Raw genomic sequence first — 14,971 nt, forward strand, 5'->3', positions numbered from 1 at the left:
CTAGCTATCGCGACAAGAATTTTAGATTCTATTAAGGACACGGAGGCGAGGATTATGCTTTCTCTATTTCTTTACTGCAAACACAGCAGCCAATTAGAGTAAAACTACAACAATAAAAAACATCAATACCCATGAGGCTTTGAACCACGCCTCCTTTGTAACAGCCAATCACTGAATATCAAGTATACAAAGTAGAGAGACACTAATCTGTCTTCCTCTTTCTTTGCGCGAACTCAGTCCAATAAGAACAATCAAAGTCTTAAACTCCCAACGGAGAGATGAACAGTTCCATAAGAATTCTCAGCGGAGAATAATCATGATCGGCGATCGGAAGCACCCGGAGCTGCAGGCAGCACAAACTGGCACGGGGAGCTGCTAAAGCACAACACGCGCTTAAAAGGGGGCTAATTAAGGAACTGAGCGGGCGGAGAAGCCGCGCGTCCGAGAGGGAAAGGAATGCGGGGCAGCGCTACACAAACAGCGCGCATCAAATATGAAAGCCCCAAGTAAGCAAAGCGGAAACAAAGCGATATCAAGTTAATACATGGCAATAATAAGCATAAATGTATACAAATATGAAACGCAGAACAGAGCAAGTATACAGAGTAGAGAGGCACTTATCTGGGCTGCGGAGCAGCAAAGAAAGAGGAAGACAGATTAGTGTCTCTCTTCTTTGTATACTTGATATTGCAGTGATTGGCTGTTACAAAGGAGGCGTGGTTCAAAGCCTCATGGGTATTGATGTTTTTTATTGTTGTAGTTTTACTCTAATTGGCTGCTGTGTTTGCAGTAAAGAAATAGAGAAAGCATAATCAGAAGCCTCCGGTCCTGCCATAGAATCAGCAGGAAGGAGTATTCACACCTTGTGCTGCATATTTTTTTGGTGCATAGGTGTTTCCATCATTATTGATGTTCTGTAACATGATATGATGGGTATTTTTGTAACTCTTTCTATGGCTCTGTCGGACCACAGTAAATGATAACTTGACAGTGCTCCTGGGGGATCTGCTTGTACTCATCCCTGCATACTTCCAACTTCCGGGTAGCAAGCAGTCTAGGGACTCTCCCCATCCTCTTATATGGCAGGCAGAGCACCAGGTATGGGACCCAGACGCTGCTCTTTTGGCTGTTTCTGCTGTCATTCTCCTAGTCTTTTCCACTGCTCTGTTAATGTTGTTTTGTACATGTGCTTTAATAATAACCATTAAACTACATTACAGTGTGCATGCCTTATTGAATTTTTCCAATGGGGAAAGTATGTCCCAAGACAGTGATGCTTAACCACTGTTACATGCATTTGTTTGGTTTGTTGACGTCTGTAGTTCTATTGTGCCGCAGGAATTTTCTTAATGTGACGGCTTAAGACGTGCAGCCTCCTGTGATGTTCATTGATTTCCGCGTATGATTGACATACCATCTGTGCAAATATCGCAAGTAGCTTTAACACTTAAATTACTTTCTTAGATAAACTTGTCCTAGTCCCAATGCATTATGTTACTAACTAATTTGGTAATAAATAAACTCTCTCCGTCTTATTTTTTCTTATAATATTAATAACGTATCATAGTGCAAAACGATGCAAAAAGTCCCAATATGGCAGAATTAAGGGCCTCCGTAATGAACAGCAAGAATTGGCAATGCTAAAAAGTCTGGCTTTTGAACGTAAGTGTCTCTCACTCATGGCTTTAGGCACTCAATAAATCATCATATCATTCATTCCTGCACTCTCGCATCCATTCATCACAATGAGTTATTCTTGCATTCACCCACCTGCCCAACCACAATATGTCACACACTCAAATTCAAAAACATATACAGCATACATAAAATAATAAAAGTAGAAAAAAAGTAAACATACCACATTACTTTGTGGACAGATGTTTGTAATACAAATAAAATTAAACAAAGCAGCCGGTGGCCCTCTTGCAGGGGTATTATATGAATGGTACCATGTTTTTAAAGTTCCAGCAGGGGCTCTATGTTTACAAACAAAAGTGTTGGCTACATTGGAATGGTAAAACACTGACACTATGGACAATCCTATTACATGATGGTTGTCTGGTTGAGATTTGGTGGCCGTGTGGGATGAGGCGAAGGGCAAATGGAATGAGCAAAAACCAGGTCTAGTGGAAAATAGTATGCACTAAAAAACATGACAAATAGAGAGACAAAGACGTGAAAGGGGACCTTGCTGTAATGGTATCCTGCACACCTGCCGTTGTACTAAAGCACTGTCATTTTCAGGAGTATGTGCATATATTCTACGAGATATATGCCATCACTCGCAGGGTTATTGAGCCAATGGTTGGAGTGGGCTGAGCCATTGCCTGAGACTGTGTGATTTCATGTTTAGAAGCAGAGTATACATGACAGTCAAAGGGATCAACAGCAGAAAAGGGGTGACTGAAAATCTCTATGTAAATATATTCATGTATATGTGTCAAGAAAAATCTCTTACGGATAATTACTCGCATTTCTTTGGACTGATACTGCTGGATATTTGACTCTGCTCACTGGGGCACTGTTGACCAGGCCCCAGTGCATGTGCTCTGACCACTCTAACATGTTATACTTGGCTATACTCTTGACTGGCATATTTAACTAAGGTAAATGCCACTAGTGGACTGCAGCACATATTGTGCCACCACTAATGTCGCAATGCATAGCATGTCTTCAGGATTGCTTTAACAGACTGGGTGTGTAGTTTTAAAACTGACAATTCGACTAAACAAAATAAACCTCTTGACAGGCCGAAACATTCCTTCTTAAAAGTCCATCCTAATGTAGACCCTAAAGGGCCATAAGGCAGGGTGCATGGTATTTTAAATAGAAGGACATGTATATTTTATGTTTTACATGTCCTGGCAGTGAAAAACCTTCAAAGTTGTTTTTTCACTAGGGCAGGGCTGGCTCTCCATAGGAAAGCACTGGGCTACATTATAGCATCTTTTAATTCCTTACTTAACTTTGGGAGTAGCTAAAAAAATTATATAAGGACTCATTTTAACTGTAAGTTAAAATCCAACTTGAGGGACAAGACAGATTTTATATTACTATTTTGAAAATGACACTACTGAGGAGTTGTCATTTTTCCTACCAGAGCCAAATGTCCCGTTCTGCCAGTGTTCACTATCTCCCAGGAGTTGAATAGCTCATTGATTATGTGAAGTGGCTCCCAACGCTGAGACAAAGGGAGAGGGAGGGGTTGACCTTCCCATGACAGGATGGTCATCTGTGCTGTGCCCATTAGCTTATGTAGATTCTAAGTGTGCCTAACCTGTCACAGGCAAATGAAGCTCACACATGGGCCTGCACCCTCTATTGTCCTGCTGGCTAGTCAGCCAGGCACTGCTCCTGATCCAGCGCTCATATAGAAATTCTGTCTCAATCTACACTAACCACCATACTAATACTCACCATCGTATAAATCTCTCAAGGCCCAAGCAACCCGAGACAGAAATTGAGCATCTGAATCAAGTGGCCTAATTAATCGAACTATCTAAATTTATATGTACAATATATGTTCAATTTATACAACTGCAGTATAACATTTTAACCATGGTATTTTAAAGCAAACACACAATTAAGCCACAATTGGCCAATGGATTAGCTAATGGTAACGACTAAAATAATCAAGACCAGCTTGACGTTTTAAGTCTTTTATTTTAAGTTAAAACATATTTTCAAAATCTCTTTATTAGCTCATTTTATTAAATGCAAACATTTTTAATTAATTCAGCATCTTTAATTCAGCTTTTAGTTTAGATTTTTATTCAGCATTAATGGCACATAGGTCTGGCATTTCAAAATTGCTCAAAATCATGAATTAAAGTAAACATAAACCTAGTTCCCTAAGTTAAACTCTCTGACCTGTAAAGGAAAAGTCATATTTAAAGATGTCTTACGTGTCCCAAGAAATCGGACAGCACTTCGCCCTCAGGAACAATCAGCCCCCACTCCTCTCAAGGAGCCAAGTTTTTATAGGATTCTAACTCACTAATCTAACTAAAAAGATATTATTTAATGTCACACAGCAACCTGATTGGTTGCTAGTCGTCAGACCATCATGAGGCCACATTTTCAGAACGCAAACAAATCGTCATTCCATTGTCCTTTCATAAGAGACGACACCGGCTTCCGAAGATTGATACATTATACTGGAAAAAGTTCAGTTTCCTCCGTAGCACGGTCAATCCGTCACTTGTCACTTCCTTAGCCTTGGAAATAATAACTTTCAGAGCACATCACGCACGTTTACTTAGCCATCCATTTATTCAAAGAAATGTCTCTCTGGAAAACTTTCCATCATGGCTGTGCTTGGCTCATTGCTGTCACGCTAACCATCATTCTCCATTTAAACGCAGGCCTCAAGCCTTTTACTCGGGCTAGTATTTAAACAAACCCAAAATAATAATTAATACATGGTTATGAATGTCGTTCTGTTTCCCAACCTCCATTGCTAATGTTAACCCATTAGTATATGTCACCTAGCAAAAGCCAAAGCACAGAGAAAAAGCGACATTTTAAAATCTACCATTCTTCATAAGGTCCAGCAGGATTCTTTATATATCTGAAAAAGATAAACAGACACAATAGACAAAAGCACATATAAACGAACACACGCCATTACTTGATCAGCCACATTAGTGTTTGACAAAGGCAATATGACAAACAAAACAACGTTATTTATTAAATCATACTTGCAGTTGCAACATAGAAGCACATAATGTTAGTCCCGTGTGTGATGATATATGCAGGTTTACACTAGATTGATTAAATAACAGAAATCATGCAAAAACTCATTAATATAATTAGTCAAGTTATGGGAGAATAATATCACGAGTCAGAATAAAATTATTTCTGAAGCTCGCTCCATCACTCCCAAAACTGGTTTTTAAAATAGAGGTGTTTATTTGGCCACATCTTTAGGGTGGGCACAGGAGCTCTGCGCGAGGAAAGGTTATACCACCTTGGTTTTAGGTAGAAGACACTGGTGGATAGTTTGCAGTAAAGCACTCCGGAAGTGCTGCAAACATGGATAGGGTCACCCCCGAGAACGTTTACCCTATTGGTTAGGGAGTGACCAGGAGATTCCCCCACCCACAGGCTGGCACTGGGCATAAATGTGGTATCCCCCTGTACTTCACCCCAGAACACTCCTGAACATGTGGAAGACAAAATAAGGGTTTTACTTGCTGTTGTGATCTCTGAGGAGAACTTTGAGGGCTGTACTTGCTCGCACTTGTTCCCAGGACAAAGAAGTGGACTCCACGGTTCAGTTGGCTGATCTCCTGTTAAGATGCATGGACTCAAAAGCTGCAAGAAGACCACTTTCCTGAAAGAGACCAGCTGACCAGTTTCAACTGGACATGCGCTAAACACTGCTTGTGGCCTCTGTTAGTCTGAGTCCTGACCTCTATGTGTTGTTTCTGAGGTCCTGGAACTCATTGTTGTTATGAAGTGTTCTCCTCCTGCCCAAACTCCAGAAGCTGGGACTTACAAACTCTGCCTCCAACTTTCTGCTTGGAGAACCTATGGAGACTGGGGTCACAGTCGAAGCCGCAGCTGTAGGCTTCAAATCGCCGGTGTACCCTGCTGAGTGAGATCTGACTTCCAGAAAATCTTCTAAGTTTGAACTTAGAGGGCATCAGCAGGACCGACGGAGAGTAGCATCCGATCAATGTCGAGCCTTTCCTGAAGACAGACTTCAGACCCAGTGCTTTTTCACCTTGGTCAACGACCGCACCAAGATCCTGCTCTTCAGTAGCCCTCTACCGACAAGTTCTTGCTTCAGATACTGCCTGCAGCTTACCTCACTGACAAGTCATCAACTTCCACTTCTTCTCCAACATAGTTTCTTAGTCAGAAGGAAGTCTTTCCACCAGAATGAACCTGTTCCCTGTAGCTTACTTGCAATCCTTCGTTGTTGGCTTTAACTTCTGACTTGCCGAGGTGTAGCGTAACCATTTGCTTGTGGTTTGCGCTTTACTCTTATAGGTGCTATTTGTGTTTAATACTTTAAGAAATCATATTTCCTCTTAGCAGATTTTTTACATTTGGGTGTCATTATGTTCAATAAAATATTTTCTATTTTTATTCCATTGTGTTTCCAACTTTTTAACTGTTTTGGAACTTCTAAATTCTGTACACTTTTTCTTACACCTGTCTGTTTTGTGCCATAGCTACCAAGAGTTGAGTTAAGGTTTAAATTACTGAAAACGTTTCTGAACCTAATGAGCATAGTGACATTATTACTTGTGGTGGACGACCATCCGTCCTCACTAATAATCAGGGTCACTGGAATTATGTGATTGTGCGGACACTGCATTTTTCACATAATTATGGATGTTCCACATTTGTAGCACAATCCATGATCTGCGGCATATCCCGCAGATTGTAACAAAATAGAACCCCTTTGTTTCTGGCTCAGAAGGCTCAAACATTACTAAAAACGCACCAACACTTATTGTCATGAAGTAGAAGGCCGTTTCCAAAGGTTGACTGGTCCCCTTTCTGTTGTTTATTGCTAAATGTGAGTGTTAAAGTGCTACTAATAAGGTACAATTTATGCCCAGTGAGTGTTCAGAGTAAATATGACAAAATAACGAAGTAGTATCATCACAAAATGTGCAGCAATTTCAGGCCAGCCGTGTTGGAACGAAAGTCGGATACATCAAATGGATCACACCGGACAAAGTTTGGTCAAAGATAACAAGTAGTCATGTTTATTTTGCTCAGTAGCATAGTAGTCCCGATTGTCCGCAACACACAGTAAAGAGTATACACAGTGTGGGTTTATGCACGAGGATTGCCTGTCACTTGAAACTTGTCTGTATGGTTCATGAATGTAAAACCTATACTATGAGGACTGGCGTGTAATGAAATGCTGAGCTGAACTTGCATTACTGGCATGTGGTTTCCTTCTAAAGACATGTACTGATTTGCAAAATGTAACCATTTAAGTCTATTTATAATGCTCCCAAAATGATCCCTGATTAAATACAAATACCTGCAACATGAACATGAAAACAAGATGTCAAATTGAAATGTACAAAAAAAATGCAACTCTAAAATTGCTAATGTGCACTTTAGCCTTTCTCTGAGGAATCATTTAGTAAAATCTATTCGATGCATGCCAGTATTTAAAATAAATAACAAAATACATAATAGAGAATAGGTGTAAAATGGGCAACATGTTGTACAACATGAAAATAAATTATAGGTTCTACTCTTGAAGAAAATGACAAAAGAGCACTTGCATTGGTGCATATTTACGAGTTTCACGTAATCACAAGTTTAGAGTTAAGCCATGTAACCGTACACCTAGTAAACGTTTGTGAATTCCATTTTCACAGGAGCAAATAGGAGGTGTGTGTGTGTGTGTGTGTGTGTGTGTGTGCGTGTGTGTGTGTGTGTGTGTGTGTGTGTGTCTCTGTCTCTGTGTGTGTGTGTGTCTCTGTCTCTGTCTCTGTCTGTGTCTGTGTCTCTGTCTGTGTCTGTGTCTCTGTCTCTGTGTCTGTGTGTGTCTCTGTCTCTGTGCCTGTCTCTGTGTCTGTGTCTGTGTAGGAGACTGATTCATAGTCACACCATTGTTCCTGGAAGTTTAGTCTGGTACTTCAGGCCCGTATTTAAAAGACAGAACCATGCTAGGTGCAACAGCATTGGTGTGCAAATGCTGTCTAATGGCTGGACACACTCAGGAAGGTCTCTGTGTAGGTGACTTATGAGATGCAAGACATTCTGTAATCATTGTGGGCTAGATAGCTATTTTCTTAGCATTTACTGGACTGGCAGCGTGTTTAGAAACAGATTTAAAAAAATTCTGTTATCTAGCCATAGTGCGATTGGCAAACCCATTCGGTATTGCCGTGGCAAGCTGGAGCATTATTATTATTTTTTCCTGTTTATTGCAGTGTATGACATAAAAATAAAACTATGCCATCACATAAATATGGTGGCCATAAAATCCCAGTGCATGAGATTTTGATAGAAAAGTAAGGGTGCTCCCTGTCTGAGTGGTCTAATTAGAAAATGTACCAAAACACTCTTTAGCTTTAATGTATAGGACAGCTTAATCTGATTCTGATGACCGCAAGGAAATGCTCCCATTACCTTTAAATGACTAACGTGAAGAAATAGTTTAAACATAGAAGGATGACTTTAAACAAGAAAAAAGGGTAAAGACTGAAAGAACAGACATTGGCATAGCCAGTAGGTCTTACTTTAATAAGAAAGCAAAGGTCGATTGGCTTTTCAAAACTTGTATTCATAGCAAGAAGTTAAAAAAAAAAAAAAGACAGCCACTAGTATGTAGGTATGCATGTGCAGAGTGGGCATTTTGAAATGCCTTTTTTTTTTTTAGTTAGATGGTGTGTGCTACCGCTAGTATCCAATTTGCAGCCTGTATTTTACTGTAATTTGGCTAATTGACTTTTTGGGAGGCTAAATTAAAATCAACGTTTTTGCTGGCTTCCACGCAAAGTGAAAGAAGTGAGCTTCCCTGTAGAATGTTGCAGCATCTTGGGCCTTGTAAGAATTAAATAAATAAAGAATTAAAGAAATAATGAGGGAAGCAAGCAGTTGTGGAGGGTGCATTAACAATGCGAGCAGTAACTGAAGCGAGTTGCTGTGCTGTTCCTAAATAAACAAAGAAATTGAGAAGTAGGGGGTTGATGGTGCAGGGAACAATAGCGCAAGCAAGTGGATTGGTAAATGTGGGCGGCTGACGGGTCCTTGCTAAAAACAAGTACATTAAAAAAAAATAAGAATAATGAAGCCGACGAGGTAAAAGTGCGAGGAAAGCGATGTCCCACAGAGTGCTTAAAAAAAAAAAAAGGCAAAAGTTCCCTCGCATTAAATGGTATTTAGTTAGAAACAATGTGAAAAGTTATGCCCCAAGGGTGGCAGAAATACAAGAATATGGAGGAAAGCCAATGAATAACGAACAGGAAACTGAGATAGACAACCATCCATTAACGAGTAATGGTCATGGGTCTGACCCAAATCCCATTGTAGGCATACTGTATTGCAGATGATAGCTCTTCTGTAACGGACAACTAAAGCTACCTGCAAGCAGCACTGTTGGGAATTGGTAACACATTATTGTCAATTTAAGGCATTGGAACGCTAGCCCGGGTACTAAAGTCCACTACTTCTGAGATTAATTTGTGCATGTGATCAGGCAAAACGTAATCACGGCATGAGGGCCAGTGACCAATGTATTACATCACCTTCATCCTATACTGCATGCTTTTAAGGTTACTCCTTAGGAATGGGCAAAAAAACTGTCTCATTGTCATGGTTTTTGCCTAACTGATAAATATTTGTTCTTATTTGTTCATCAGGTTTCTTGCAGCTACTCAGTTTGAGCCTCTGGCAGCAAGGAAGGCCTTTCCCTGCTTTGACGAACCAGCTTTTAAATCCACCTTTGCGATCAAACTCTTAAGAGATGAGAAGCACATAGCGCTGTCCAACATGCCAAAGGTAAGACTGTGCTCTTTTCATCTTGTGATGAGAAAAGATGCTGAATGGCCTTAAGTGACCTCCACTGAACACATGGTGAAAGTGCTCATGGGTGCTGAATTGCATATTTAGTTCCATACAATGTCTGTGCTAGACTTACTAGAGTCAGTGATTCAGTTCTCATTGTTTCTTCAACTTAAAACCATGTGTTCACCTCAAGCTATTTGCTTTAGAACCTCAGCTTCTTGCAACATGTAGTGTAGGACCTGCAAATATTGTTGCAGAAAACAATTACTTTGAAAAATCCGTAGTAGTAAAATTAAAAAATATATTGCTCTCTTGTTTTGAGTAAGATCTCTTGAAGCCGAGTGCCTGCCTGTCGCTTCAATTATGTTGCTCTTCACAATAGAACATGATAGGTTTCATGATGGTATATTATTTTTTCATCTTTGGTCAGAGCTTGGAAAAGCTTAGTCCTCACTCCCAACTAAAGGAACATTTTTCAAACAAGTATCTGAATTAATTTCATCAGTACTTTACTGAGAAAGTTGGATCGGCTTCATATGTGCACTGGCAGCTGTGACGGTGAAGATACGTCCAGACTTTACTTTTGTCTTTAGAACTCCTTCCTTTTAAACTTTGGTGAAGTTCTGTACTTGTCTGCCATGACAAAATCAATCCAATAACAGGAGTGAGAACAAAATAATCTGTCTAGATTTATTGCATGTTCCTAGTGCGGGCTGGTGCTACTCCCCAGCATTGTGGACTCTCTTGTGTCTCAGTACAGGGCAGAATTAATGTTGGATCTTTGACCACAAACTTGAAAGTCTGTAAATAGGCCCTGAAACCAGTACCTGCAGCACACACTCTTGATTAAATTTCCCAAAGTGCTGCTCAATTGTGTTGGAGACCCTGAGCTTCTTTTTTCATGTAGAATCTTTGCACTTTGCACCTTCGAGGCCAGATATTGTCTAAAGCATGGAGCCTGTCAGAAAAGGAGGAGGGAGCACACTGCCTGGCATATCAGCACACAATTAGCCCAGCTGCATTGTGGTAAATGCAGCGATAACACTCACTTCAATTGATAGTCTTAAGTATTCCCCGTTGTTGGTGCAGCCTCTCTAGACATGTGTTTCAGAATTGTTGTATGTCCTTTTTCGCTTGAGAGTAACAAGTGAAGTTTGGGCATTTTGGTAAATACATGTTCAGTCCTAAAAAAAAGATGGAGGGAATGATCCCGCCGCATTGAGGCCCTCTCCGGTTTAGGTGGAAATCTAACCAAACAACTCTTACCTTAAAAAGGCTAAACGATCAAACTTTGGAGCCACATGTTTTCGAGAGAAGCTCATCTTCTTTTGAACTTTCTTCCTCCCTTAATCTGACTTAATGCCATAATACTCTTAATAGATTGATTCTATCTTGTATGATTTATGTTCGTTGAAATATTCAGATGCAGGGTCACCAGCCCAGATTTATATCAATTTCTGAATGCATTCCCAAGTGCAAATCTTTAATTCCAATAGATATTAGGAGTGTTAAGTGACCTTTGGTGCAGGAGTAGGGTAGCATGTTGAGGTATTCCAGTTTTGTAGTTCCCTGGTCTTTCTACTGCTGATATAATTATGTAATATACACAGTATTGCCACATAGTGAGATTATCGGTCATATGAAGACCCCACCACAGAGAAACGTACTCTGTCAAACACCAGTTGGAAACCTTGCCTCATCTCTGCAAAATAGTGTGACTCCCAGAGGTCTTTCTGCAGTATTAACTTTGCTTAACGTCTGTGGTGTTTTTCTAATGGAATATCAGTAGCTTGGCTGCCTAATTCAACCCACTAAAATTTGAGAGAGGCAAGCGTAAAGACAAGATATACGGTATATATTTTACTCAAGTTGGCATAAAGTATTTTTTATGCTTGCATCCAATACCGAGAGCTGTTTGTGAATGTAGTCTACTGTAATAAGGCTGCGAGTCCTAGGCGTAATTTCTGAGCAATGTCTACTAAAACGCCCATGTTTCACCAGAGCCAGTTAATCATTCAGACTTTTATTAAAAGAGACTGTAACTGTAATTGAACAATGTTAGTCAACAGGGTGAGGTCAAACGTTTCTATTAGATGATAAAAATATGAGAGTAAATTCACTATAGGTTTAACAAAAAAATGTTTTACACGAAATGAACTTTACTTGCTCAAACAAAATTATCGACATCTATAGGCACACATTTAATGAAGTAACCTAAAAGTTGTGGCTTGGGCTCATTCTGACCGGCTGAAACAGCCTCGGGGCACCTCCTAGTCCCCAGGCGGTTAAAACGGTTTCAAGAGTTTTCTACAGAAGGTATCTAACTCTTAGTGAATTGTAGCACAGACTCCTTTTCAGCCCTTAGATGCTACATATTTGATTGCCATCCATTTCTCTCCAGCCAGACCTAAACTCCAGTAGTGGATTAAGTCTTCGGAGTCTGGTTAGTTTAATTCCTGTTAAAGAGACATTGGGAGTAACAAATAAACCTGCATGTGTTTGAATGAATTAGAGTAGATTGTCAACTGAGCAGTTTTCATTTCAAACTCGGAGTGAACTTCACAGTTAGACAAGTTCTTGGTGGTTTAATTTTAACTATCTTCAGTGAAGGGAATGGTAGTTGAGCAGTGCAGAGGCCTGCTGGTTGCAAGTACTTAACAGAGCCCTGAAAATGAGGTGTCCAGGGATTAGTCAGCTTAGTGAAGCTTTTGTCCATTTCCAACCGTATGAGGTGTTTTGGTGGGGCCTAGATTCAAACCGATAATAACAAAAGAGTCTTCATGCACTCTTGTCTGTACAGATTACCTTCAAGTCTCCCCTAAGACTCTGCCCCAGCCTGAAAAACATGCAGTTAAGGCTAACGCTTTTTATTTTACCATGTTACTTTCTGTAAACATTACAGATCGCCTCAATAATAATAATGGATCAAATAATTAATTAATTTATTACATCCTAATAATGAACCTCACCAATTACTGATTCACATACAAGTGGCAAGAGCATGAGAAACCCTTCCTACCAACCTGGGGAGCTGTATATGTATGAGTGAGTATGTAGTAACTGGTGTTGGGTGTCTCTATGGTTTTGAAAATGGTAGTCTGTATTTTAGAGTGGGTGTATCAAAGGTTATATTAGGGTATGAGGAGGTGCATCAGATTATCACGTGGATGATATCGTTAATGTCATCAGTGAAGTCACTGAGCATGTAATATGTGACGTCAACAGCAGCGCATTGCAGGAGTGCAAGTTATAGTTAGCTGAACTAACTATAACGGACAAATTTTGTTTGGTTTTGTACTAGTAAAATGTCCAACTAACTATAACGTCCCTGAAACCTATGTTTATTTTCAGTGTTTATAATATATATATATATATATATATATATATATATATATATATATATATATATATATATATATATATATATATATATTAGAAGGAGTGAACTCCGGGTAGTTCTCCAGTTTAGGAGGAAAGCAGCTCCTGTTAGAGCACTCTCAACACCAGCGACACTCTAGATCCGCTCACCTCAAATGTCTGTTTTTCTATCAAAGTTTTTAAGCATAGGATTAGCACAGTGCTATCCAGGCCGAGATAGAAAATGACAAAGTCTTTTGCTTTTTATACAGCAAAGTCTTTAAGCATAGGACTAGTACAGTGCTGTCCTTGCCGAGCTGTAAAATCACGAAAGCCATTTATCACTCCAGGCACAATATTATAGCTTTGAATTGGTAAAATACCAACTCAAGCCAACCTGAAATGAGTAAAAGCAACCCCTGACACAGTGTTTCGCTCTAATTAGAGCTCTTCAGAGAGGTATAGCTTTGTCCAGACACAAGGGAGCACCCAGTATTAAGTCAAAACAAAACCCTTTCAGACATAGAGTGACGCATAAATTATGCAAAAAAGAAGGAGAGAACTCTGGGTAGTTCTCCAGTTTAGTTGGAAAGCAGCTCCTGTTAGAGCATTCTCAACACCAGCGACAAGGATTTCGTCTTCATGACACTTAGGTGCTAAATCCTTACTTATTATTTTAAACACAAGTGCAGCATTTGAAATGCACCAGTCTTTTCTCTTTCAAACCGCTAATCAACATCAAATCATGCTGACTGTATTAGTTGCCTGCTCCTCTCCTAGTCCTTGAAGAAGGAAAACTGCTTCACATTTTAAGTGCCTAAAGACATCCTTTCATGTGGCAGGAAACTATTCATGTTCTAACCTTATCCCTAGGAGCCTCTTTCTCTGCAGTTCAGGCAGCAAACATATGTCGTGTTCATTTTCAACTAAATGTACTCGAGATGCACAAGGCATTTGTTTCCTCAAGCCAACTTGCTTTCTGTGAATCCCCACACAATAAATAAAATTCTTACTTAGAGCCATCATACCTGCAAAGCTTTATTGCAGATACCCACCATACCTTAACAGTTCAAGCAAGTTGACTAGTGACCTACGAAGGGTGGAATACAATGCTGCTCGGCTCATAACCATACTAAGAGAAGAACATATGTTAAGCAATTACTAAGAAAATATGAATCCCCCTTTCAAGCAAGATCGATTTAAACACCTTTATCTTGATTCAAAGAGCACTCATATTTTTGGAGTTATATTAGGAGCTAGGTTATGATGAATTACCAGCGCGTAGCACTGACCGCAAACAAATAGGAATGTAATTTCTGGTGGCTATTTGACCTCTTTCCTGCAGTAGAACAAAGTCAGAGGTTGTTGTTTGCATGCAAAGCAGACCAGTCCTGTCATGGAGGAGAAAAGTAATACTGATGTTAGGAGTGTTTGGGAAGGCTTTATTTTCAGTTTCTTTTTGAATGTGGAAACATTTGGTGGATTTTTCAGATTTGGGCTCGGAGCATTCCATCGCAGAGCTCCCATAATGCCTCCCGACTTCTGACCATGGATCTTCTAGTTGAGCCTTATCTGAACAAAAGATTAGCTTTGCTGGATACCTGACTCCTCTTTTGGGTGTAGTTCTAGAGCCGTTTCTGACGCAAGCTTTGACGTAGATGCAGTGTTATACTTTCTTCTTTCTGGCATTTGGTAGCCAGTATAATCCTTTCAGTGATGGCGTAATGTGTAAAGTTTTAGGTTCAGACATAAAGGGGCTGCTTTGTTTAAGGTTTTGCCTTTTCTGTACATCTTTCTTTGGTGCCCCCATGTAGACTGTTTTTTGAACTTGTGCTCTTTCTGTATATCGTTAATTGGTGCTCTCTTGAAGTCCATATTACAGTAGTCCAGTCTCAATAGCACCAGGGCCACACAGTTAGAGCTGGTGAGGAAGTTAGAGTAACTGGGCAATCCTCTTCAGCAACATCAGTTATAGGTTTATGTTATTGGTTATTCTCTTGATATGGTGTCCAAATGTAAAGGCTGTGTCCAGCCATATTTTTGAGTTTTTTTCAGTTTTTGCTAGAACCGGCAACGCTTCTAGTTCCTTTGACCAGCCAAGAAGGCTGTCATCAACAGGTTCTCA

At 39.9% G+C, this 14,971-nt stretch overlaps 1 protein-coding gene across 1 annotated transcript in view; it reads left to right on the plus strand.

The window, feature by feature from the left end:
* The window catches only part of LNPEP (leucyl and cystinyl aminopeptidase), a 324,877-nt gene that overhangs the window by 165,804 nt on the left and 144,102 nt on the right, over positions 1-14,971 (plus strand). The window contains exon 3 of the mRNA XM_086960959.1: positions 9,345-9,483. Within this exon, the coding sequence (XP_086817085.1) occupies positions 9,345-9,483 (139 nt within the window). The remainder of the gene's footprint in view (positions 1-9,344; positions 9,484-14,971) is intronic.

Source organism: Lissotriton vulgaris, chromosome 3_1, assembly GCF_964263255.1.
Source record: "Lissotriton vulgaris chromosome 3_1, aLisVul1.2, whole genome shotgun sequence".
Lineage (NCBI taxonomy): Eukaryota > Metazoa > Chordata > Amphibia > Caudata > Salamandridae > Lissotriton > Lissotriton vulgaris.